We start from the raw sequence: 24,563 nt of genomic DNA on the forward strand, positions 1-24,563 counted from the left end.
GCAAACGTGCCAAAGCTATCCATCACTTGGATTAAGTATGCTTCAGATATTTAGATCTTAATGAAGATAGAATGCAAGGAGTTTCTGAGTCTTTTGATGTGTTTCTTAATGATCTGTTTAAAGCAAGAGTGTATTGCTTCTGTTAATGTAGAATCTGAATAATTTACCCACTTTAAAGCATTTTGTCCTTGCAATACCCATGTGAAAAAATGCTCTTTTAATGATTTAGATGGGGAATGGAGGCACAGACATCCAGAATTAGATTATGATTTTCTTTTAGACAAGCGTTACAGTATCTAGTTGTTTAACAGTTTTATTGGGCAGCAGACGAGAAAGTTCTGAAATTGTCACGAGGCATTTCTTTGCAACATCAGACCTTGTAAATATGTCGATGTATGTGATCCTGTGAGACTTGCCAGAAGCCAGAGGTGAATACCTGAAGTATTGGAAGGATCTAAGATCTCCTACAGTTTACTTGTAATGCAACTCTGGAGAGTAAATAGTTTTACTTTGTTTTTTTTCTTTCCTCACTTGTCCTTTCTGTCTGGGTTGTCTCTCTTGCGAAGTGCTAACAGGACCTATCACTGGGTGGATGACAAGCTAGTTAGGCTTCAGTGTGCCTGTTTCATAATGAAGTAAGTGCAGGGTGATTTGATAACAAAAAACCCATGAAATGCAGTGGCAAGATATTCAAATGTGTCTTGGGCGTTAAGAATTTTTTAAGATAAAAATAAATGGTGGATGGTTGAAAAGATTAATTTTTTCTTCCAGTAACAGTTGGGAATTGCATACCTAAAATCATAGTTACAGATATCAATACTTTTTATCATTTAGGCATTTTTTTAATGTTGAAATGGAGTTTGAATATCTTCCCTTTTCTTTTCTGGCTCATGTTTTTCAGGACCTTTTTTTTTTTTTTAATGAATATCATAATCATATGCCCACTTACCTTGGTAATAAAGATGGAATTTAACTTGCTGATGCTACAGTTACTAACACTGAGTAAAATTAATCACTGCCAGTGATAGAAATCACATTCTAATACAGGTTACATTTTTGTATTACCAGGTGTGCTGTGACTCATGGCCAAAATGTTCAGCTCTCCTTACCTATACCCTACCTGTATGTGATGAACAGACTCAGTGTTCTTGTAAATCATGGGTTCATAATACTCAAATATTCATTTCAGTAGCCCAGTACTTTCCAAATTTTTATTTTATCTCTTTCACCATGTGCCAAGCATTTGGTAAAGGTTAATATCAGAACCTGAATATTTATATGTATGATAATACAATTCCTTAGATGAGTAATAAAAAAATGTGTGTATTCATCCAGTGTATCTGTTTTAATAACCATTATCATGATCAAAATCTGCTAGTACCAAAAGACTCCTTGCCTGTGCTTTCTTAATATTATTGTCTTTCCAGAATAGTTGGTTGATGTTTGCTAGAATGACCACCTGCAGAGGAGGGCATGTCAGCCTGATGAGCACAGACTGACAAATACAGTTGGCTACAGATTATTCAGGATCAAGTCAGCAGGAAACCGGAGGGGGAGGGGGGAATAAAAAAAAATAAAATCTGTGCCTGCATGGAGAGCTGGCATTTTTATTTATATAAACTAAACAACACACCTCTATCCAAATGGACTGTGTTTGTCCATTTCTTTTTCCATGTGGAGATGGTAGACCAAGCTATTTTTTCTGACCTTAGTTGCAGACAAATGGAGGAGAAGGAGAGGGGAATGTTGTGCCAAGAACTTGCACATACTGAGCCCTAGAGTCGACGTGAGAGGTAGGGGTACCATCGCATTCGTGTGATGGGGAAATTTGGAGATGTGCTATGAAATGTCACCTTTCTAAATCTCTGCAGCAGTGTATAAAAAGAAAATATACTGTTAAACTAAGGAGAGAGAAAAAAAAAAAAAACCCACAACCAAAACAAACCACCATTCTACAGAATGAATTTCTGCTTGTAGGGAATAATCCTGGCCTGATCGTGAGTTCTTAACCCTGTTTATGAACTTGTTGAAGTGGCAGAATGGACCTTCAGGAGCTGACTGTTCACTTTCTGAATTGCTGTCAGGTCCTACCTTACAAGGCAGTGGTTCTCCAGTCCTGGGGAGGCATTTGCAGAGCAAAACATCCTGGTTCCTCTCCTTCTCTCTTGTAGATCTCTTGCCCTCTCCTCCATCATGCCATCCCCTGCTGCAGCAGCTCTGGGAGGTGTGGGAAGAGTAATGCTTGTGTGGGGTTGACAGGAACTGCACAGGGGCACCTTTGGAGACACAGGAAAGGATGCTGGCATCACTGTGAATGAAATGTATGTTACAGCATCGCCTGTAGCAAGGGAACTTTTGGGGTAAGCTGGTCTGCAGGAGTGAGAACATATGAATCGGGAACTCTCCAGTTCCCTGCCTGGCCAAGCCCCTTACAGGACAGTGGCCACCCTGGCTGATTTGCAGTGCATGGGAGAGACCTGCCTGCTGTTTTACTGAATTCTTAAGGGGACCACACTCTGGTTTAGAGACATTTCAAAGTGGAGGGCAGAGTCTTTTTTGGAGAAAGGGGAGAAGGTGATAGACCATTAATGATTCCATGGGAGAAATACCTGGGAGGCGAGTATGCAGTGAAAGTGAAGGCACTTTGGTGTGGAGATGGGTAGATGGGGACCCATAGTCGAGTCCAGGGAAATGCACGAAAGAAATAAAGTGACATTAAAATTTGATAACTGCTGCTATGAAGGAGGATAAATTCTGATTTTGTTTCCATTACTTATATGGACATATTGAAAGCAAAAGCACAAAGTTATCACTTTCCATGTAGTGCAATCCATAAAAATTGTATCGGAAAAATTTAATGAACCTGCAGGATATGGTAGTTTTAATTTTCATTCTAACATGACTTTCAGCTACTTTTGGCAGAGGCTAAAAAAAGAGATTGGGCAACTTTAAGAGGAGCTTGACTGTTTTGTTTGTAACATTAATCAGATTATATGAAATCTATTAATTACAGAACTAACAATAGGCATTCAAATTAGTTGAAATAGGCACTGGATGTCTGATGAATCTGACATGTCAGACATCTGAGTCTGTATATAGACCCTTGGAAAGTCTTTAAGAAGAGAAAGTAGTAGTAGCATTCTAGAGACAGAATGATGTTCAACCTTGGTTTTTAAATCTCTGTAGTATAACTTGTTCTTTTAACTCTCCAGCCCTAATGTAGAAAACTGCAACACAGCTGCTTATATCTTAATATATTTGCAGCTTATTTCCATCTTTCCACTGACAATGTCACATTAAAACTGTAAACACAATTATAAATAGAAAAAGAGAAAGTTCAAACCCTTGTCTTATAAAAAAAGCCTACAAAATATTAACAGATATATAAGTGTGTGTGTATGTATATATAAAATCCTGTTCAGTTGGTTGAAGGGAATTGTGAATTGAAGTGACTATTTAATGCAATGGGAATAAGGGATAGATTGGATAAAAAATAAAAAAGGAAGAAACAAAACTAAGATATGAAACATCAGAGATAGTGTTAGATAAATATCACAAAAATTCATTTGCAGTACCAAATTATAAAGTCAGAAACAAGAAAAAGGTTTTGAACAGTTCGTTTGGACTATTCTGCATCATTTTTTGTTTGTGGGAGGTCTTTTTTTCTTTGCCTTTTTTTTTTTCTTTTCTTCAGAAACAGTTCAAAAATGTAAATGAGGTAGCAGGCTTGAGGATACACTTCAGTTTCTGTTGGTTTTTTTCTTTTCTGCTCTTTAGTAGTTGCTAAAAGAATTTGCCTCAATACTCCCATGGCACTCTTCAGTGTCCAGTTCTTTCATTTTCAGTCAACCTTGCTATCTCTCTTTACATCTCTCTAGCCCATGGGACTATCCACTTCACTAAATCCACTGCAAATTTCAGATGATTCATTTTCTTCTCTTCTAAGTAGGTTTTTTACTCACTGTCTGTTCAATTTGTCATCAGCATATTGCAAAGCTCAAGAAGTTTGGCTTCTGTGTTCCGCCCACCCCGTATGTTTATCCTCAGTTAACTAGTCCATAGTAATTCTAATATTCCTCCTTTGGCTTCTGCACTTAAATTGTACCATAGTTGCTCAAGGGGAATATTTTTATTACTTGTTATATATCGCTGTCGCTATTACCCCTCCCTGCCTCTCGTACTACAGAGATTTAAACAGATCCTCATGGTTTTGGTAGGACTTTTCCCAGTTGGGGCTGGGAAAGAGTAAATTTATACACATAGGTAAACCTTTCAACATTGTAGAATCAATAAATTGATCAATTTAGATGGAAATGAGTAACTGGTCTATAAGAAGAGAGCAGGGACTTACTACACTCTTTAAAAGTCAGTTTAAATAGTTTATTTCAATCAGTGGAATATAAACAAAAAAATTTAATATGATATAAATCTATGTATGTATATATGATCCCATTGTACTTGTATGAAATAGAAAAGTAGGAGTTACCATACTGGAGGGGAATGTGAGTATGCAAATCCAGAGATACATGAACAGAAATACTAAGAAAAGTTTGTTTGTTTTTTGTTTTGTTTTTTTTTTGTTGTTGTTTGTTTTTTTTGTTTTAACTTGGAAGACTTGGTAATAGGGGATGAAAGAAAATATAAACCAGGATACTATTATAACCAGAAACTGATATTTTTAGTATTATACTTAAAAATTAAAAAAAAAAAAAAATCCTGCCGTATGAAGAATATAATCAGTGACCTCGTAACTCTCAAGAGCCTAACTTCCAGCTTTCTCTTTTCTGGTGTTAAAGCACATTTTGCTGGTCATTCATTCCACTCTTTTGAGCAAAAGAGCTGTGTTCATACAAACACTGAATACTTGTTTCCAGGGGGGAAAAAAATGATTCTTTTTCATGCAAACAGTAGATAGTGTAATAGAGCCTTGAAGGTGGCTGGGATGTGAGGTTTCAAATACTGTCACTGGATATGCACAGCAGTGGTTCTGGGGACATGTCAAAAGAAATGAAGTGTGAAACTGTATCTGCAACCTCTTGCCAGAAGGTTTTGAAATAAGAATGTTTCCAGCAGTTTACATGGCTGTCTCATTCCCTGAAGTTTACAGCTATATTGTCTGCACTGCCGTAGGAGTCATTGTAGGTATATGTCAGGAGATGCCTCTAAATAAACATTAAGGGTAAGAAGGAGCAGATGAAATCTGTGAATGTACTCAGTGACCAAAAGCAACCTCATGATATTGAGAGGAATGATTATATGAGTGAATGAAGAGATTTGAAGAAATACTGAACTGGAATGAACGTCATTTTTGCTAAAATGAGGAGACTGAGATGCTAAAATAACAAAGAAGCCTATAAGCTGTAGAAAATCACTCAGTATTATTTTGCTTTCCAAAGGTTTCCAGCTGGCATTCTTAGGTGATCTTTCAGAGACCTGGGTCGCATTCTCCGGACAAGAAGTATCTCACACACACACAGCCCGCCCCTCCACAAAGTTGTGAATGATATTCACCAAATGTATTTCAGACACAAATATGCTTAAACATAATATGTAATATCAAAGCAGTATGGTTATCACAGTGATTACGCTCAAACCTTAAGACAACTAAAAGAGGCATTAGCTATACTCTATGCATGAAAGCTAGTAGAATGAGAAACATTAGTCTTTTTCTGGTCACTTTATGATTAATTACAGTAGGTGGAAGTTATCTTAAAAGTATAAAGAGGCAAAGCTTGATGCGTTGTTTCCCAGGAATAAAAATCTAGAAATGATTTTACCTAGATTGAGGGGTACAATAAAAGATAAAGATAAAAATAAGAACTCTGTATGTGAATCGGAAAACCTGCAGCTTGTTCATCTAGAGTTCAAATAGACTTTCCATGCCTTTATACTCAAACACATATGGTTAAATTGTTCTCATGAACTCAGCAGATTTAGTTTTTTCTCAGAGATTGGAATGTGTAACAGTAATGTGAATTTACTAGTTATATTTGTAATCTTTCATTTTTTTCCTTTCACTGCGTTGTAGTAATGTAATCTTTTCTTAAGGAGAGGGTTCTGTTTTCTACTCTCCAGCAATTCCACAAGAATAGAAGAATGAGAAGTCAGTAATGTTAAAATCTTGTCTTTGCCTGATTGATGGATTTTTAAATGCCTGGCAGTAGCATATTATCCTATCCTTTCTGGCACAACGTCTTGTCCTCTTCCAAGCCATTGCTTTATTTAAAGTAACTGAAATTAGCACGGTGTCTGCTTCCGTGAAATATATTAAGGTGTGCCGATTTGCCAGCACCCACCTGTATGGTGCTGCTCAACTGGAGGTGTTCTTTCTATCCTTTTCTAATTGATAATTTTTTTCCTAGTGACATCCAGATTTGCCTAAGTCCTTTCCAGTAAATTAGAAGACATTAGTTAAAGAATTAAGGTAATTAAGGGGAGGGGGGGAAAAAAAGCTCTCTTCATTCAAATGTTAACCTTAGGGTATATTGGACTTCCTAACTGGCCTTCATGTTAATGGCTGTAATCAGCAGCTGAAAGCTTGTCAGATTTTGGGGGGGGGGGATTTGCACTGAAGCATTGTCTCAGAGTCCCACAGTCAAATCTCAGTTTAAATTTACTGAAGCATATAGCTCTCTTGTTTCACTTACTCATAAATGTATGTAAAGGAGATGCTATGGTAACACCCATTGTTATAAATATGCAAATACACCACCCCCCCACCCCCCAAGCATCACTGAAGTAAACTGAGAGCCCTCAATACTTACGGCCCTTTGTCCAAGCACTTGGGTGTCTCTGAGTGTAGATTTCAAAATAGCTCTACAGTTAGCTCAACCGGAATTTTCTTGGAGATTTACTCTGCTGCCAGACTGGGGATCGTTTTGACTAGTAAACAAAAGACTCTCTTGCTGTATTTGACTGTTTTTTTATTCAAATAAAGCACTTTAATTAAAGTTTGTGTGGGGGACACAAATGGAGTCAGAAAGTCTATGTAGTAGTATACTCTCATTTTCCCATTATCCTTTTCTATAGCTGAGTTTTTAATGAGACACTGTGTTCCTAAACCTGTAAATATTTCTTTTTGCTGATCCTCTATAGAAGTATAGCAAAGAGAAGAAAAGCTATTGTTGCAGATGGTTGTTAATTTTCAAGTGGACTGCTTCAGTGAAACCTGGATAATTGCTCTTGTGTCTGGGAATATATGAAACACATTGTAGACATCGTTGTCAAGAGCAAGTTCACTGTGGCTTCCCAAAGGCTGTGTACTCAGTCATGGGCATAAGCTGTTACTATAGCGGGGTTGTAGTTTGGAGAGGAGTGTTGCACAGGAGGAATGGTAAAAAAGTGGAAAGAATTTTGCTTGGTTTTGATTGCTGTTTTAAGAAGGAAGGGTTTCACATCCGACAAGGTGGAAGTGCATTCCATGCATTTGAAGTGTTTACCTGGATTATTTTCATAGGAATAAATCATAGTGTGTAGTAGCTATGTGAACACTTACTCATGTGTTGAGAGATTTCATATGTGGGAGGAGACTTGGCATTGAGTTTCCTCACAAAAAGCTAAATGCACACTTGAATGTTTGTAGGACTAAGGCTTAAAACTCTCATTTCCCAGTCTGTTAAAATGTGTTACTTTTGTTTACCATATGAGTGGAGAATCTTTTGGCGCTAATCTTGGTACAGTGTACCACCTCAGTGTTACCAGTTGTCTTTTCGGTAATCATTACTTGTTATGTTCCAAGAGCATGGAGCTAACAGAGGGATGCCTGAGGAAGTTTTAGCTGATGACAAAATATAAGCAGATCCATGTTTCTATTCTCTAGCGTGTTGGTTTTGGTTTTTGTTTCTTTGTTGGCTTTTTTTTTTTTTCTCTAGGAACAGAGTTGTGATAGAGAATGGAGTATTTGTATTTGCCATCCTATTAAAAGTAATTGTCATAATGCAAGTGAATAATTGGCAATTGATTTTTTTTTTTCTGTTTGTTTGTTATTGGCATATTCCGCCAAGAAGGCCTAATTGATCATTATTATATGTGATATGAACTTAGTTTTTGTTTTCAACTCACTTCTGCTCCCACCAACACTTTTGTTATCTCACTAGGGATCCTTCTTATCTTTCGTTAACAGAGGACATGGGAGAACAGAGGGGAGTCTATAATTCATTTTTGTATCCTTTTGCATTTTTGTGCAGAGTTTTATGGAGGTTGTGTTGCAGAAAAGTAGGCTTTAAAAAGAAGTAGGAAATTAAAGTGTATGTAATCTTCTTAATTTTCTGAATTCAGTGTCTGCATGAAAATACACTTTGTGAGTCAAACAGCTGGCTGAGGAAATTAAACTTCCAGTACCCCCACCCTCATTACAGCCTGATGGGCATCATTTAAGTAAAATAAAGATTGGCCAGAGAGTCCTTGTTCCTGGATTCTGAGCTAAAAATATGCAAATTGTTTTCCTTAGCTTGCCAGCAGGTGCCCAAATATTGGCCAGGTAGTTCAGGGTGGGCTTGCCAGGGCAGGTGAGCTCTGTGCAGCTCATTGCCATGCTCAGGCTCCACGTGAGCTGGTGTCTGAGTGGTGCATGTGGTGTGGTGACACAGGGAGGGGTCTTACCAATGGTTGCAGCCTGGTGCTGACTCAGAGAGCTGTGCTAATGGTGATAAGGCTTGAGACAAGGTATGGATTCAGTGCCCCTGTCCCACCTTGCTACTGAATGCTCTGAAAAGCAAGCAATGGAGTAGAACTGTGGCATCTCCTAATGTGGCATCTAAATTTCTCAGTGTAAATACTGGCGATAGTATGAAATGAACATCAGTAAGGACTTGGTTGTTCAAAATCGGAGACTGGTTGAGAAATAGTAACCTTGGAGAGATTTCCTGTTCTCTCAGTGAAGACTCCATCCCTAGATAGTGCCAACAACATGAGAGCTGGCAGCTCTTACAGCCTTTCTGCTACTCGTGTGCCCAGGGCACCTGACTTTTACTTGGACCTACAGAAATGCTCCAATTAGAGAAAGTTTCTTCAACAGAGTTGAATTATGATTTGCTGATGTGTAGTTAAGTAGTTATAACAGCAACTAGCTCCTGTAATGTGTATTTATAGTGTATAGTTTATTATACTGTACAGGTGTTTATGAAGTACATTGAAATCCTTAGCTGAAAGGTGTTGTATAAATGCAAGCAGTAATTATTGTTACACATATAAAAGAATAAGGTCTTCCTGCCAGTAGCCTTTCCTCAAGGGGGAATTTAATTTCTTTATCTGCAGTAATTTTATGGCAGTCTCTCTTGAGATTGGAATGTGAAGTATTTAAGGTTGATTTAAACAAGAGAGAGACTCAGTCTGCAATCCATTAACACCAAAAGGATGTGCTTTGCCTTCTCTTTGCTGGATGCTTAGCTCTGCACGCATGCAGAATGAATGTGTCTTGAATTCTCAGGGGACTTCTGGTTTTCTCTGAATGGGAAGAGATACCTTTTGCCTCTCTAAGGCATTCTCTTTGCATATTTGGTTTATTTAAGGATGTGCTTATTTGCATTTGCTTATCCCTAGTTTAGGGTTACCAGTCTTGTTTAAGAAGGATGTACTTTGTGTGTCAAAGTACAATAACCGGACTTGTAATACAGTAACAGCTCCCCAACAGTAACAACTGTGTTTGTGTTAAAGCAGACAGGTTTACAGTTCCAGCATCCTGAATGGGCACCGTGACTTCAGGTGTTCATGTAAAATAACACAGCTTCAAGAAGGTGCATTTCATCCCTCTAAATGAAGACAGCTTTATTTTCCTAATGTACTGGTGGATGTATGTTCAGAATTGCTTTTACTCAGCCATAACAAATATTAAGCTCGGTAATTTAATGCCATAATTAAAATTAATTTAGGTGGAAGAAATATTTTGTTTAAACCTAAGATATATGTCAGCAAAAGCGTAATTTCTGTCAATACATCTATTTTTGTCTCATAAGAAGATACAGCAATAACACGGCACAGTGTCTTTAAAAGTATTTTAACATGTTAACAGCAGTAGTGAGATGAGAAGCTATTAAAGGTCATTTGGGTGGTTTACCATTGGGCAAACAGTTGGCAATTATTGCACTTGGAAGAATTAAACGGATGATTTGAATAGAAATGCTAGTTCTTCAGTGAATTCCCTTTTTACATCAATTGTAGCATATGTCCACATTTTTTCCAACAGAAACAAATTTCCTGAGATAGTTTCCCTTGTGCTTTTGAATGCGAAGTGTTAACATCCAGCAGGAGAGACCTGTAGCTTATCCTTTCATGCTAAATGTGAAAGGGCTGTTGTAGCCTTTAAAAGGCTTTTGTGCTTCTGGGCCGCCTGGGAAGCTCCAGGCACCTTCAGCTGGATCAGCTGTTTCAGGTATGAAGCATCACTTGTGCAGAGTAACTTAAATATTTTTACTAGTGATGTGTGACTTCTTTGGTAAGTCAAATACTGAAAACATCTGTTTGTGCATGCAACATATCTGGCTTTATGGTGCATTATGTCCTTTTCCTAACTGTTACAGGAGTAAATATCACCGATATTCTATGATTCGTCTCTGTTCAAAGTCCTTTTAACATTTAAAAGCCTGATAACAAAGTTGATGCAGGCAGTATAACTGCCCAATAAAAAAAAATTCTGCAGCCATTTTACAGGCTTCAGCCTTTGATATCATAAGGGGTTCTGAGTAGACCTTTGCATTTGATTAATCCTGATGCTTGTATCAAAACACTTGCGGTAAGATTTTCAGTTTCTATGGAGAGGTGGTCAAATGTCAGCCTGTGATCTAGATTTAAATGGCAAATCAATGTTCGCTGTATTTTCCGAAGATTACATTTCTGATAGGCTGTTTTATTCTTTCAAAAAATCTTTGATTTCTAGCTTTTTCTTGTCTCTTTGAGAAGGGGCTATGTCACTTCTAGGTCTGAACGGCATTGGGTAGTGCCTGGTTGTTCAGGCAGTGCAGGTGCTGGCACTCTGCTTTGTGTTTGATTGGTGTTAATAGAACTATACAGGAGAGAAAGGTGTAAACATGGGAAAGGAGAGAGTAGGGCTGGATCCTGAAAACTCCCAGGTTAATGTGCTGAAGGTGGTCTGGATGCTTGTCACTTACATGGGCTTAAAGGGAAACTGCTGTTCTATGGAGGAAAAAGGCATTTGGGTTACTGTGCAGAAATACACCTGGGTAGTGCATAGAAACCACACCTGCCTGGGGGATTCCCTGTGCTGCAAACTGTGAGCTGTTGGGACAATGTTAAAGGGAAGTGTCACTCCAGGATTGCTCATTTTACACTGTTTGTCAGACACAGGTTACGGAGCTCAGCAGAGCTTCTCATCTGGTACAGCTGTTTTTATGTAAGCTGAATAATTAAAAAAAATAATTCATGAATTTATTGTACTTGCTATTATATATGTACTTGCTAGAAAAACTATCGCCTAGTTACTGAAAATGTGATATAATTGCATATGTGTTATTGTAAGCTCTGGTGTATCTGAAAGCATGCAAGACAGCAAAACATTTTTTTAGCAAAATGTTTTTGAAGTGAAACTTTATTAGGAATGAGCTGACGAAATCACAGACATTGTTTGGAAATTGTGAGTTCTAATGTTTGTAGAAAAGTTATCTGGCTGATAGCAGTTATCTTGGCACTGCTTGTGGGAACATGGCAGGCAGAGACAAATTAGGAGATGTGGTAGGTGGGAAGCAATTGTAAGAACGGAGGAAATAACAATATATAAAAGTAGAAAATATACCTTACTAATATAATTTTACACTTGCACTGGGATCCAATAAGCATTTGCATTCTAATATTGATGTAGTCATATCTATTGTAACAGACTTTGTTATAATACTCTCTAAGCAGTTGTCTAATCACTTTATTGGAACAGTTAAAATCATATTGTGAGTGGTTTAGGTTGAAAATTTCAGTGCTTGTTCAAAGCCTAATTCTTCCAGATGATTTGGACAAAATAATTCCCTTTTGGAAGCATAATAAGTAATCTTCCCTCTATTGTTTGAAGGAAGACTATTCTGTTATTTATTAACTTAAGAAAAAGTGCTACTTCTGAAGTACGTCCACTTTCGGTTTTCTAAAATACTGGAGTATATATTCAAATCCTTCAAGTAGGTTATTATCTGTAGCAAGGACCCCAGGCTGCTATTCAAAATCATTCATTCAGAAAGTTTACAATGCAGCAGGAGTCTCAGCATCAGGATGAGCATCTGTGTTTCTTACACCAGTCTTATTATCCCTTATTTCTTATGTAAACAATTTGCAGTTGCAAAAATGAGATATAACAGCCCTTGCAAAATAAAACGAATGAAACCCATGAAACTGAAGTGGTTTGGAGAAACATATTTCAGAGTGATTATAGGTTATCTTCCAAATCATTGAATCCTAGAATGTGCATTTTCTTCTGTCTTAAGAAATGAAATAAGAAGTGTGAAGTATTCTGTCCAATTTGCAGTCAAGAGAGACAAACCTACAATAAAGCAGAGTACCTTTGTATTAAAGGTAAAAAATAGTCATTTTTGTCTTCTGTTGGGGCTTAAGTGTGAGGAAAAATGCCTTGAATAGTGTTTCTACAATGTTGGAAAAGGTATATATATATATTTTTACAAGTGTATAAATACTAAAACAATGAAACTATCCAAATCTTGACACTCTTCCCTCCCTACTCTAAATATATCACCAAAATAATGCTCAAAGAAAAGTAACCCTGAAAAAAAAAAGTGTGAAGTATAGAGCCTACAAGCAGCAAATAAGAAAACCCAAAAGCTCAGCGTTGCCTGCCCGATCTCATTGTTTTTCACACTTATTTACTTTTCCCTCTTACAAATGTAGAAATAAAAGTATCGGTATAGGTCATTTGAAAATAGAGCTTGGTGACAATACTTCAGTCTTCCCAGAATTTATGTGGTAGTGGATGAGAATTAAAGGGTGTGAAATTATTTCTTGGTGCTTCTTTAGCCTTGCCTTCAGCTCCGGCTTGGTACTGCAGTTTGCTTCCAGCTGTTTTCTACCCAAAGTAAAATGTTTCCTGGCCATGTGCTGCCTCTATTTCTGTCAAGCGGGGTTAGGAACTGGTATTGAAAAGGCAATATAATGTTGTCTTACCTCCTGAAAATTCCTTCCTACAATGAGCCATCTGTAAAGGCCAGCTGTACCTAACCACACAGCTGTTTCACACAAAAATAATAGCTTAAAGCTGCTTGTGTAAAGGCCAGGAATCCAATTCTGTAAATTTATGAAAGATGAATGCTGTGGTAGACCCTGATTTTTTTTTTCAATATAAACAAGATTATAGATAATATAACAAAAATTAATTGCTTTGTCGATGACAGTATACTTTACATATAGGTAGCTAATGCCGCATTTAGTACTACTATGTTTGTGTCTGAGTCACCCAGCACAGTGACCAGCCTCCCCTCCAGCAGGAAATTATACGTTTCATTATTCCTTATAGTACAATAAAGCCTTTTATTTATGGCAAGCATTAGTTTTGTAGTCACAGTGACAGGATTCATATCTTAGCAGTGCATCAAGGCTTTCCTTCCCTCTTCTAATAGTTATCCCTCAAATTGTCTCATTCTTCTGTTTTCAGACCTGAACATACGTCGTATCTGTCAGTTAGGAAGAATGCTCTTGGCCACAGAGATTCTCTTTCTAGTAAAAGAAGATACGCAAATTTCATAGGAAGTTTGCTTTTCTTACAAAGGTCTACTGACTTAGTTCCAATTCCAGCCTGCTAATTTCACATGATTGTGGTTGACACTAGAGTATGGGAAACATATCCAATTATTATATGGGTTTACTGTTCAGATCACTGTTATGAGAAACACCTGAGTGCATTTTGTATGGTGGCATTTTCCTTCTGGAGTGCAGGTGTTGCAGCGTCTTCAAGAAACTGATGTTCTCTAAGGAGAAATTTTCAAATATTGCCTCTGAAATTCTGCACATGCACAAATCAGGTGAGCAACTAGATAATGAAAATAGTGCTATCTGATTTTTATGGTTGAATTGTAGGCTACACCCCAGGCAAAAATAACTAATTGGAAAACTGAAGGCAGACATAGCTATGGGTTGTGTAGTTACAGCAAACTGGTCTTCCATTTGTCAGAGGTTCTAGACAGAAGTGTTTGATTGTGTTTGGATTGCTGTACTTTTCCTATAAAGTATGAAATAAATGGGCATGGAATTATTTTATTAGTAATAGTTCAGGATAACTTTCTAATGTTAGAATCAACTTTTTAATAAAAAGTCACTGTTAAGACTACAAGAGGCAGAAAGCACATGCATTTTAACATACAAAAGCATTTATAGAATCCTTTTTTTTACTAAATTCTATGTGAATTTTGTAAGACTCCTTTTAGTGTTGAAGAAAATGAAGGATTAACTGCCCTAAATTTTAAGAAGTGGAAAGAAATTCATAACTTTCTGTGAATATTTTTGGTTTAGCTGCCATGGAACAAAGCTCAATTTTTCTTTTATGTTGCATGGGTTTGTGATCTACTGAGGAAAACAAAATGGTGGCATCAAACTCATTTTCTCATATGTGAGATAAAAAAGCATTGAGCCTAATCCATTATAATTTATAAATGGATGCTCCTGCATATGTGCATGTGTTTGTGTATTTATGTACTGACACATTTTAAGAAGTGATTGCCCTCTTGGTAGTGGTTGCAAATAATTATTTGTGAAAAAAAAGATCCCATTATGTAGGCACCTAAAACTGTTAGTCACCTCTGAAAACATGCTCTTTAGTTTCCTCTTCCATCTCTGAATTCCCACCAAACTTTCTCCTTCTCAGTGTCATGTAGCAACAGGCATGTCAACTTTCAGGCAGATGCAGTTGTGCAGTTCTTTCTAATTGCCAACACCGAATAAATTCACATGCACTTTTATCTGTGAAAAGCCGACAGATTGTCCTTTTACATTTGAGCTTGGACAAACTCTTTCATCTCAAATTTTCCTTTGTTCTCAAGCTGGAAAAAGTCTGAATGTTCTCCATTTTTTCAAACTGGGAAATAGCCCTTTTTCCTTGCATGAAAACTTTGTAAAGGAATACAAAATGCTCTTCCAAGTCCAAATAATCTTACCATGTGCATCAAGTATTTTTCCCTGGTCTATAACAGTGTTTCTAACCTGTAGTTCAGCAGGTCAGCTGAAAACGTAGAGCAATATCAGCACAGTTAATCTTTTGTGAACAGCTTTTGTTTGTGCAGGGATAACTTTAGATGCTTACACAAAAAGGCAAGTCATTACCAAAGTATAAAAAAAGGAATTTTGTTACTGCTTGTCAAGCACTGCAGGATTTTTGAAGGACTAAACATCATTAAAAGAAATACCTCTGTGTTTCATGTATCACAGATCCATAAAGTGAGCACAGGTGTAGTAATGAATGCTAGTTTACTGAATTTTAAATTGGCAAAATCCAAACTTAGCTTGACAGTTTTTTAGTAAATACTTTAACCTGTAAACAATTGTTTGTCACTGTCATTATTTCAGTGCACCTGCAATATTTAGCAGTTATACAAGTACTAAAGTCTTCTGGCATTTTCCAGAAATGCCTACATAAGAATAAGCCCCTTCCTTTCCTCAGTGACTCGGGATTTTAGCCAGTAAGCAAGTCTAGCAGTTATTTGACAGTGTGATAAAGCTGCTAAAGACTTGTCTAAGTCATCAGCGAAACACCAACCCTCACGAGTGCACCTTCCTGATGGCGGGGTTGGCTCAATAGCGATTATGCCAGCTAAACCTGAGTTAGAAAGGCAACGAAGTGTCTGCTGCGGTGGGCACTTCCCTAGCTTAATTTCTGTAACTTTCTGATGTTTTCTGTAATTCAGAAAAAAAAAAAATATTTTCTGTAATTTCTGTGTTTAGAAAGTAACTTTCAGTGCTTTTCTTTGGATCTAATGTTTGCTAGTTACCATGTTGACCCTAATACATTGCACTTGTACATGGGCTAAATTCTTTAACTGGTGTGTCCTTGTAAGATGTTGCTTGTATCAGGTTTCATACAATGATTTTTTAGCAGGAGAAAAAAGAAGTTCACTTGTCTATTTCACGGCCATGCAACACCGAGATTGGTGGCTGTCTAAGAGCCCACTCAGAGGGGCAGTAAGGAATGCTGTGGACTTGAATCAGGCTGGTTCTCAGTCCTCTGACATTAGTAGTGTCTGTAGTACTGATACTTAGGATTTCATCAGTAGATGTGTCCTTCCAGGATTTTTTAAAAAATAAAAAATATTACAAATCCATCAGCTGTTAAAATCTAGTTTACATTGTTAGAGTTATAGTAAAGTTTTCTGAAGAGCGTGTTTTATTATGGGAACAAAAAATGTATTCTTAGACCACTTGGCTTCACTCATGAGCTGAAATTTGATCATAAAAGTGTGAGAAATGAATGTGAGAAAAGAGGGTTCAATACTTCCTTATTCAAGACAAGTTATACATGTTTCGCAGAAAACTAAGGGCTCCTAATGACATGGTGCAGCTGTGATCAGGTCACTGTTAATTTTGAGAGCAACCCTGTTCAGTATAAGCTTTGACCTTTTTCTTGCTCTAAATTTCACTACCAAATAAAAACTCAGACATTTATGGTAGAAAAATACTGAGATTCTAGAGTACAGTTTGAACAAGTAGATTTCAGGATAAACATAATACGAAATGTGTGTTCCTCCATGTTAATGTCCTAACAAATGTGGGTAGGCGAATGTGTTTTTTCAATTAGCCTGAAGGTGAGGGGCAGAGCTCAAAGGAATTGGTTTTGAAGGGGCTTGTTTGCGTTATTTACTCAGTTGAAAACCAATTTTTTTACACCATAACATATTCTAATAGTCTGGGGCTTTGTATACTGTTCCATAGGTTCAGGTTAATGGTAAACCTCTGGTTGGGTTGGTTATTTATAGGAGAGGAAGGGGGCGGGGGGAAGTAGTCAAAAGGAGGGACGTATATATTCTGGGTATTGTAATTTTTTTTCTTGAAAAAGCAAGCATGATCTTATTATGTAAGACAGGTTGTGGTAGAAGGAGAGAAGTTTAGGGGTGAGTGATTTATCCCCATGCTTGTTCATCTGTTCCTGGATTTCTGCAGTTGAACTGGGATGTTGCTGGGGTGGGACTGCCTTTCTGTTTGGGCAGAGTTAAGCCCTGTGGTCTTGAGCTCCTGGGAAGGTGTGCACAGCCACCAAACCGCGTGCACTGGCATTTCCCGAGAGTCATTCAGAGGCCTCTGGGGAAAGGTAATTGATGGAGTTTTCCTGTTGGCGTTGGCTATGAAGGGGAGCTGTGGAAGATGGCTGTGTGGAATACTCTCCTTCTGACAGCACTGCAGGAAAAAAAGTTTAAAAAGCCTTTTTCCACCTAATTAGTGATGCTTGCCTAACTGGCGAAGGTTGATGCAGCGGTTCTTTTTTTTTTTTTTTTCTTTCTTTTTTTTTTTTTTTTTCTCCTCCTGTGTTACAGATATACGCGGACTGCAGGGATTTCTCGATCAGGCCTCAAGACTGGGACTTGACGTATCATTACAAAAAGTGGACAGGAACATCAGCAGAGTCTTTGCCAACCTTTTCACTACCATGAAAACAGAAGAACTGAACCGCTATCGGGACACGTTGCGAAGGGCTATCTTACTCCTAAGCCCACGGGGAGCCCAGACTTTTATTAATGAGGTCAGTGCACAGTAGTTCTTATTATCAATATTTCAGGAACATGTATGATGACTTTTGTGATACTTTGCTGTGTTTTCTGAAGTGGTAGAATTTGACAGAGCTGGTGGTTCAATGTCAAATAAGATTGTCAGACTCTAGTGCCAGAGAATTGAAGCCTTAGGTACTTCGTGTAACGTGTATGTCGTGGTTAATGCAAACGGGGCAGATGGGCACTTTCAATATAATATGGAGTTCTGTGGGGCAATTCTTCTTTTCTTGTTGTCTTCCATACTGATGCTTTTGACCTGGATTTCAACCACTGTCAATAAGTGACCAGAAAATCAGGAGTGAAACATAATGTGCCTGTGTCTTTATTGCGGAAATCTCTAAATTTATTTTTAAAGGGCATGTTATTGATGTTTGAAAGCTGAATCACAGAGGTTTTCATCCAGTATGAAGTGGGAATTTTATGTTTGTCTTTTTTTTGTTAATGGTTTCTTGAAATCAACGAGGCTAATTAGGACAGGGACATAGATGTTTGGCAAACTTGTAATTAATGTTGCACTGTGGGCAAATTTTTGGCATTAATTAGTTTTATCCAGCTTTTTTTTAATATTGAATTATTTTACAGTGCTTTCTGTGTCAGAGTTGAGAATGAGAGTTGGATCCTCAGTATAAGTTTACGTGTAGTCATTAGGTAACAATTTGGCAATGAAGTGTGGTTATTTTTAACTTTTTAAGTAACCAGGGATAAGACTGAATCAAGAAATTAAATTATGGATGCGACCTGTTTCCATTTATCAGCTTTGCTGCATCAAAGCCTGTTAAAGGGTGGGGGAGTGGGCGTGGGGAGAAGAAATAAAAAGACAAATTAGCTTATTAAGTTGGGGGTTTTATATCAGCATAAGTAAATTTTCCAAACTTATGTTCATTGGTGATTTTTAAAATAATAGGGTAAATTTTGTCATAAGTAAATGAAGCAGATGGGTAGCTTGGGAAAGACTAAGCACAGGGACAAGTTCTACTTGTGTTTGTGCATACACAGAGATTTTCAGCAGAGGAATGAGGGAGTACTTGCCATCAAAGCATAGTAAGTTATATGCAACTCAGTCAGTGGTTTTATTTGCTTCATAACAGGCCTCCAGTAAAAATAAGGCATTGCTTAGTTTTCCGCTGAGTCATAAGAAAGTATCCAAACCGGGTATTAAAAGAAGAAATCAACATATATGTTTTATTCAGACCTAAGCTGGGTAGAATGTCTGTCCATCCTTAATGCACGAGACTCCAGAAATATTTGTAAAAGTTACATGCGTGCACTGTCAGGACCCTGCAGGTCTCTCGAGTGTAGGGGCTAATGTATTAAACTGTTTTACTACTCACTTCGCCTTAAAGCAGTGTGTATTACAGGCATTAAGGCTAATGATCCTGATATATTTCCGGATCCCTGCAGGAGTTTAACTGTGGGCAGAAATGGAAAGTAATTTATTTGGCAATCTTCCCATATTGAATCTTGATTGATTCAGAAAAGCTTTATAAAAGAAAATTTAAACCTTAGAAAAGAACTCTCAAAAGGCTTGAGATGAGAGGTGCTCGTAGGGAAGAATCCTTTGCTAGAGGAGGCTGGGCTTACGTTTTGTGGAGAGTTAAGTTAACGATGATTCCTCAGTATCTCAGTCAATAAAGGCAACTAATTCCCTACAGCACAATTTCAGACAGTCTAGAATAACAACTTTCAGCTTAAATGAAATATGTATTCTTACATAATTTACAGAAATACATCATTCACGATGTGCAGCAGTAAGTGCTTTTGGTCACCTTGGAAGTTATTTGAGGTTTTGAAAAAATTTCCCTTATTAATTTTTTGGGGAAAAAAATCTAGGTGTCTGCAAAAATGTAAGTAGGAAAGTGAGAAGAAAATTCAAACGCTTTAATTTTAAATTTTGGCTATATTTTCATCTTTTCTATTTTAACTCAAGTTACAAATAACTTAAGAACAAAGAGAAGAAATTGGATTTAAAGCTTTGTTTTCATAAATTTCTGGAAATTTAAAAGTCCATGTTAAAAAGAGGTTTCTTAAGATTTTCAGTTTTGCTGAGTGGAGTTGGTGTTGTGTAGCAGGGGGAAAGTGTCTGAAAAACTTCAGCTAGAACTTATTAAAGTCTATTGGCTAATAACATCTCTTCAGAAAAACCAGGTGTTGCGCACAAACCCTCCTGTGGAATGCAGAAAAAAAAAAAGAGACTATCTTGGAGAGTGTCTGGTTTATGAACGCTGATATGAATGGTTTTTACACATTTTTCTTAGCACAAGTCATAGATATGAGCCATTGGAAGCTGGTAGAAGAGTTATTTTGCCTGTTTAGATATTGCAAATGATACATTTTTCCTGTTAAAAATATGGATTCAGATTTCAGCCTCACTTATCTCTTGGGTGGGACAGAGAGTTCTCATTTGATTTTGGATGCACAGAGTTAGGAGGCTTTGACATCTCATACATGAAAAATTTTCTAAATCGTAGAAGAATGTTATTTTAGGATTATTTCTTTAATTTTTGTTTAGGCATCATTTTCACTTTACTGGCTTAACATCCTCAATGCCTGGTTCTGTCTTACTGCAGCAGAAATTACTGACATTTCATAAGTTTTCAGGGTCTATTATTCTGCTATAAAACTGCTTTGACTGTAAGAATAGAGAAAGGGAGAGAGGAAAAAAGTACCTTTTCAATGGTGTGGGTATAAACATGGAGTCAACCGTTATTCAGGAAACAGAAGGTAAATGCATTTATAAAACGTTAACTATGCTAGGTTTTGCATTAAAAGGTCACTTTGGGATTAAAGCAAACCTAATCTAAAGAGTGTCCTTCCTTAATCATTTTGAGAAAAATGTTCACTCCTTCACCTGCAAACTGCCCTGATATATTTGGCCTGGTGCCATTGTTCAGTTCGTATGCAAACCCAGTCTCAATTGTAACAGGTATGGCATGTAACAGCAAAAATTATTTTCTTTTTGGAAGACTATGTTATCTCCTTGCAAGACAATATATGGAAAGAAAAGAAGAAAAACTAGTAATTTGGGAATGGGGAGGAGTTTTATTAAACATAAATATAAAATATAAAAGATATTATTCATGTTAGTCTCTTTGGCTCGGACATAGCATCTGAGACTCAAAAGGCTTTCTCTTTGTGACAGACAGATTTCACCTGCCTTTTCCACTTACCAATGAATACGCTTTTTTTGGTTGCAAGTAGAGGTATATTTGTATGGATTACTTCTATCATGAAGGGCTCTATACTACATAGTGACATGAATACATGGAAAATGGCTCAGAGAGGTGACAAAAATGATAAAAGAATAGTAGAGCATGACCTATGAAGACAGGTCTGAGGAATGTTCTATATACAGCCTGCCTAAGGAAATAAAACTGACAAATACTTGAGAAGAAACATAAGAGGAGGAGGAGGAATTATTTAAGGTGATCATGGGTGGTCTAACAGGAAGCAATGACCTGAAGCTAAACAGGGAATGCTTTACAACAGGGAGGTCAGTCAGACAGTGTGAGCGCTCGGCGAGAGGGGTCAGCGAGGCATCATTCTTCAGGATGTTCAAGACTTCACTAGATAAAACACTCGGGTACCTTAAACTAGTAGTCCTTCCTGAACTAGTTTGAAGGACGTTCTAGATAACCCAGGGGTCCTTCTGAAGATGTATCAGGAAGCATTTGTTGTGTGAATAAATTCAGACTTTGTACATTTTGTATACAACGTGTTTGAAGGGGAGGAAGTCAGTGTTTCTCAAGTTTCCTGTTGTAGTGTGCAATAACTGTCAGCTGTGGAGGGATTGTGTTTTTTCTTCTTCACAGAACACATACGGTTTGTTTTGGATACATATTTTAATAAGATGCTGCTTTAAAACTGGAGGCAGTATCAGTTGCTCTATAGACTTCAGTCATTCTACTTAGTACCGTTACCTTTGAAAACCAGTATAATGGAGGCTGTAGCACAGTTGCATGGGGTTATTGATTTGCAAAGAGAAGGAATTCTTGGTTTTACAAAACCTGTAGCAGTGTTACTTGATTTTTGGCAGCTTCGCTGAAGTGAAAAATGTTTCCATTTAGGTGCATCTTTGAAAATGATACCATTACTTGTGAGTCTGTCTTGCGTGTAAGCTTACTGCAATAGGGTTGCTGGTATATATGCATATCCCTGCAGCATACCAGCTGAAAGCAGAACTCTTTGCATGCCTAATACAGCAAACAAGTTTTAAAAACACCCATTTAATACTAAAAGAGAGCAGATTAATTGCATTAAAAATTAATGCTAAAACCTTGTCTTATTGCAGCAGGCTTATCTGAATCTCTGCAATTCCTATTTGAGCTGAAGCTATAAACTTCCAGAATAATTCTGAGTTTATTAAACAGTTGTAAATTATGTTTGCCCTGTTTATGTAGTCACCTGTGTCCTCACTGGAAAACAAGACTGCGCTCTGTTTCTCTTTTACCATAGTTCATATCAAATGTTCTGACTGGTTCTTGAAAAGAACAACAAAAAACTCCACAAAACCCCAAAGCCAAACCAAAACCAAACAGGTATTCTGCTTTTGGTTTATGCTTTTGGGATCATTTCATGCTGATTTCTGGGCTTCCTTCATGCCTGGTTCTTGAGGATGCTGAGTACCTTACTCCCAGAGCGCTCCCAGTTGGCACTTGTGACCAATGCTTCGGACTTCTCTTTCCCTTGTGCAGCTGATGACATGCTATTACTTGACTGGAGCTGCAGGAAATATTTATGGCATCTTGAACAGTCTGCACCCACAAGCAATTGTATGAAATGGTTTTTCAGAGGAAGCAGAGACCTTTACTTTTCAGAATTTAACAGGAAAAATGTTTAATACTAATTTTCTGGCACTTGGCATTTCATATTGGTGTACATATCATTATGTTGCCAGTGTTCGGCCTATCAGTCCCTATCTCTGTTCTATATAGAGTATATAAAGATCTTGAAATATTGCTGAACAATTTGGGGAAAAAAATATTGTGCCTTTTCTTTTTTTAGAAGGCAATTTCTTTGGTTAAAGAACTGGTAATGATTTGTGAGTGCTGGTAACAGAACTGTAGAAATAATACATTCTTCTTTCAATATTTCAAGTTAAATTATACCCACCTTATTTTTTCTAAATTTACCTCGGATTTTCTATTTCTTTGTCCAAGCTAAAGTCTGGTATTGTTGATATTTGCAATACAGTAAGAGATTTTGTGCTTAATAAGAATAATAACTATGATTTAAATCCAAGCAAACCTCATTAAACTCTTAAAACAAAGCCTCCCATTTTAGCATAAATTAGCTTAGAAGCAGGTTTCCTTCCACCGGGCAAAACCCAAAACCACAAACCCAGCTGTATTTTATTTCACTGTGATTGTTCCGAGCTATGGGATTACTGTGAGAATATGTTTGGAACAATCACGTACATATGTCGTTACAGTTTTGTAGCCAATGTGAAAAGGGGGAAAAAATCATAATTTGGTGAATACATGACTTTATTAATTAAATATGAATGTCATTATACATTTCATGTAATGTAATTATACATTTCATGTCAATGACATTCCGTTTACTACTGCGAGTATGTTTAAGTGACAATAATCTTAATTTTTTTTTTAACTCCACTAATAATATGGCATCAGATTGTGAACCTGAATGTTGAAATTATGAGAAACATGAAGATTGAATCCAATGTTATTCATCTCTAACAATAACTGATAGCAGTTTTGTGAAGCTTTGTGGGTCGATTGAGAAAAAAATTATGGAGACTGAATACATTGGCAAGAGTTACACAAAGTCCTTATGAGTCTAGAAACTGCTTTACTAGCAGTATTACTAAGTCCCCAAGTGTCAGTAATAATATGTCTGATCTGAAGGAACTAGATTTTTCAGCTCATATTTGGAATCTGATGACTGGGCATATATGCATAAGAGATCATTTATTTTTAAATGTCATTAAATCTGTATGTACAGGAGCTGGGCATTCCTCTTGCTCCAGATGCTTAATCCTCAGCATACTTCTGGGTCCTTGCTTCATTCCAGGTGTTCAGTTGCTAAAACATGGCTCATGTTTTGCTCCTGTCCACAAGCAAGGATATCGGATCTAAAGGAAACTATGCCAAATATCTAGCTGACAAAATTGTTGAAATATTTTAAATTAAATTCTAATTGTCTTGTGAGCATCATTAATTTTCATTCATTTGTTATTTTTCAGCCATTCATTTTCTTTCCATTTTGTTCTTTTTGTTAATTTTCTCATCTGTTATATTTTTTTTCTTTCCTCTGTCCCACTGTAATGGGAGCTGAACAGCATGGTGCAAGGCAAGCCTGCTCCTATGGGGAGCCCTGAAAAAGCTGCCAGCTCTGTACAGTGGAAGGCGATGGGATGTGGAGACCGACGTTCACGTCCTGGAAACAGGAGCTGGGGTTACTGCAGCGCTGTGTCACTGTTCTTCGACTCTCCATCCAGGGTAGCCCCACGTTAAGACTGTCAGTTCCAGACACAGCTCCCTCCACAGATTTAACCTCCAGACTGGGGGGTTCTAGCTGTCAGGCAGGGCTGTATTTATGGGGCTTTTTTTGGAAGGAAGAGGAGCTATTAGTGACTTGAAAACACAGAAGTTTAGGATTGGGCCACATGCAGTTCGCTTTCTTTAGTGCTGTCTCAAATAGCACCCGGTGCCGGCTTTTGCAAGAGCTGAGACAGGGCAACTCTATAGTTAGCCCTAAAAAACCCAGACCAAGGCTATCAAAACCTAAGCTCACTTCCAGCTTTGTGGCTGTTTTTTCCAAACTATTTTATTTCAGGTTATTCAACTGACTCCTGGAATACCATGCAATTTAAAGATAAAGATTTTATAGATGTATTTTTTTAATATAGTG

The 24,563-nt window shown here is 37.3% G+C and overlaps 1 protein-coding gene across 1 annotated transcript in view; it reads left to right on the plus strand.

Moving 5' to 3' along the window:
* The window catches only part of GRID1 (glutamate ionotropic receptor delta type subunit 1), a 544,725-nt gene that overhangs the window by 288,581 nt on the left and 231,581 nt on the right, over window positions 1-24,563 (plus strand). Inside the window, exon 4 of the mRNA XM_037400885.1 lies at window positions 17,460-17,665. Within this exon, the coding sequence (XP_037256782.1) occupies window positions 17,460-17,665 (206 nt within the window). The remainder of the gene's footprint in view (window positions 1-17,459; window positions 17,666-24,563) is intronic.

The sequence above is a fragment of the Falco rusticolus genome, chromosome 9 (genome assembly GCF_015220075.1).
Source record: "Falco rusticolus isolate bFalRus1 chromosome 9, bFalRus1.pri, whole genome shotgun sequence".
In the NCBI taxonomy this organism is placed as follows: Eukaryota; Metazoa; Chordata; class Aves; order Falconiformes; family Falconidae; genus Falco; species Falco rusticolus.